The 2,709-nt window shown below is 41.6% G+C and overlaps 1 protein-coding gene across 1 annotated transcript; it reads right to left on the bottom strand.

Annotated features, from left to right (window-relative positions):
* On the bottom strand, nt 1-2,387 carry LOC131032625 (L-type lectin-domain containing receptor kinase SIT2-like). Its single transcript, XM_057963641.2, has 2 exons — nt 2,258-2,387; nt 1-2,105 (listed from the first exon to the last, which is right to left on the bottom strand). The coding sequence occupies exons 1-2, from the start codon at nt 2,281-2,283 to the stop codon at nt 83-85; spliced, it is 2,049 nt and encodes a 682-aa protein (XP_057819624.1). The 5' UTR covers nt 2,284-2,387; the 3' UTR covers nt 1-82.
* Between the last annotated feature and the right edge of the window lie 322 nt (nt 2,388-2,709).

The following is a 2,709-nucleotide window of genomic DNA, read 5'->3' on the forward strand; positions in this document are numbered from 1 at the left end:
CTGTGCAAATACTTGGATCCGTCAGTATTCCAAACTAACAATATGGTTACAATAGCACCAAGAAGCCACACACAGATCGATCTTATGCAGTGACACCACCAGAAAGAGAGTTTGACATAGAAATGGAAGCGTCTGTACCTCGACTGGAATATGGAAGAGATTTCCAAGAACTGCTGACTGGGCTCTCATCCAAATAAAACGGAGAGACAAAACCTGGTAGTGGAGCTTCTTCTTCAAGTATTTGGAGGACTTGTCTCATGCCAAGCCTGCCTTCTGGCTGAGGATTGGAACAGATCAGCCCTAGTTTCAGCATTCTCTCCATCTCACTTTCAACATATTGCCCACCAAGTTTTGGGTCGGCTGCATCCATCAGACTGCTTGTGCTATGGAGCTCTCTCACCCAGTCCACCATGACTATTTTTTCAGACTGGAGGGATAAATCCACAGGTCTCCTTCCGCATGCAACCTCCAACATAAGAATACCAAAACTGAACACATCTGTGGCGGGGCTGGCCTTTCCTGTCTCAACGAACTCCGGTGCGATGTACCCCAGTGTTCCAACCACATGAGTAGTGTGTGAGTTTTCGTTATGCTCGTACAGACGAGCAAGCCCAAAATCTCCCAGCTTTCCATTCAGCTCTGAGTCCAGCAAAACATTGCTGGACTTAATGTCTCTGTGCACTACGCATTGTTCCCACTCTTCGTGAAGATACAACAAACCTGCAGCGACATCTCTGAGGATTCTGTACCTGTGATCCCAGTCAAGCATCTTCTTTGGGTTTCCAAATATCATCTTGTCCAGACTTCCATTTGGCATGTAGTCATACACAATGAATAGCTGCTTTTCTCGCCTGCAGAAGCCTCTGATCTGCACAAGATTTCGATGTTGAAGGCGACCAAGACTAGAGATTTCTGCTAAGAATTCCTTCACTCCATCATCGGTTTCTCTAAGAATGCATTTCACCGCTACTTGAAGGCTGTTTCTGGGAAGAACTCCTCTGTATACCCGACTGAAGCCTCCGGATCCTAAAAGTTCTTCCTCTTGGAAGCCCTTGGTTGCAATATTTACGTCTTTGTACTTAAACCTGTGAGGCCAATACTCCATCTCCCATTCTTCGATAGCTTGTTTGTACTGCTTTCTCTTCAGCCGCACAAATGATGCTCCCACCACCACCAGGAGAAGGACACCGCAAGCTGAGCTAATGCCAACTATCAGTCTGGAGTTTAAGCTCTTGGATTTTCTGTGTACAAAGGATGGAAGATTAGATGTATTCAGGTACGGGGAGATTCCGTTTGTAGAAAAACTCCAGGCAAGGATGTAATTCTCTTCATAAATCATTCCCGTAGCTGCTGAGAAACCAACGTACATTTCTTCTTGTAGAATGTTGATGAGTGATATATTTTTCATGTATAACAGCGGTTTCTGTGGGCGATCAAGACCACCCTCCGCAATGCTGACTTTGAGCTCCTTGTGAAGATTGTCATAATCAATCCAAGCCTGAACATTCTGTCCGCTTTTGAGATCTAATTCCTGGAACTGACTGTTGTTAATCCAGTAGCCCGCAGGCTTAGACTCTACAGATATGAGGTTGTTGAGATCCACACCAACATGATTGTCGTCGATATCCGCAAATTCAGAGTTCTTTGATGTGTCGAACTCAACTGCAAACAGATGACTAGAGGCCTTTCCCATAACTGATAAATTGCTAATCAAGCCAAGGTACTGACCTGGTAAAAATCCCTTCGGAGATTTGTAGGGCGTCATGATAAACGCCAGTCCGAACCCAGATTGTGAAGATAAAGAAGGAACAATGCTGAACACAAAAGTTGTGCTGAAAGAGAAAGTAGAATTCAGAGAGCCGGAATCTTTCATACGCACAGGATGTCGATAGAAAGCTCGGCCCATACTGAATTCGAATCGACCATTAAGGGAGATGGCCTCGGAATGGAAAGAAGCATTACCATACAATTCGAGGGTCGACGCATTGAATTGGTTGAAGATAAAATTTGTGTGGGCTTGGGCAATAAGCGAGGCGGGGAGGAGACAAAACACAAGGAAAACGCTCAAGCCTTCCACTCTCGAGCTCCATCTCGACTTTGATTCGCTGTTCGCACTTAAAACAAAATGAGCAACATATATAAAAATCCAAAAGAAAAGTTTGGGCTTTCCATAGAAACCAAAATTGAAATAGAATTACACCTAAGAATACGTACAATGAAATGACTAAATCCAGCTTGCAAAATGGTACAGATTTACCTTTTTCTGTATTGCAAAATTTCCATTCCTTTTTCGTATTTTTCCTTTTCACGCCTCTGACATAATATAAGAAAGCTCTCTGGTTATTCGAATACCGAATGTTCTTCGTTTATTCGAATATAAAGATAGTGCAGCAAGCGATACCAAAGTACAGAAAAAACGGAAGAGCCACATATTGTGAAGTTTCAAGAACAAAGCCGAGCCCATGTATCCTTGTGTGGTAGGTTAAAGTGTACCTTTCAACGAAAAATCAAAGGATTGCAACGGAGTTACGGAGATTTTGGCTATTTTGACTAATAACTGATATGCAGTTATTGCCTGGTTCATAGTTAATAATCATTGTTTATATTATTAAATTAATTAAATTTTATTAAATTTATATATTTTTTTAATAAGATTTTTTCTATTTTAAATTATATAATATATAATTAAATATTGTTATTTTTTATATG

The sequence above is a fragment of the Cryptomeria japonica genome, chromosome 7 (genome assembly GCF_030272615.1).
Source record: "Cryptomeria japonica chromosome 7, Sugi_1.0, whole genome shotgun sequence".
NCBI lineage: Eukaryota > Viridiplantae > Streptophyta > Pinopsida > Cupressales > Cupressaceae > Cryptomeria > Cryptomeria japonica.

Excerpts from the sequence above, each read along its gene's own strand:
- LOC131032625 (XM_057963641.2), bottom strand. The coding sequence starts at position 2,283 with ATGGAAATTTTGCAATACAGAAAAAG. Across the intron at positions 2,106-2,257 it reads ATTTTGCAATACAGAAAAAG|CGAATCAAAGTCGAGATGGA; the intron begins GTAAATCTGTAC and ends AAGTGCGAACAG.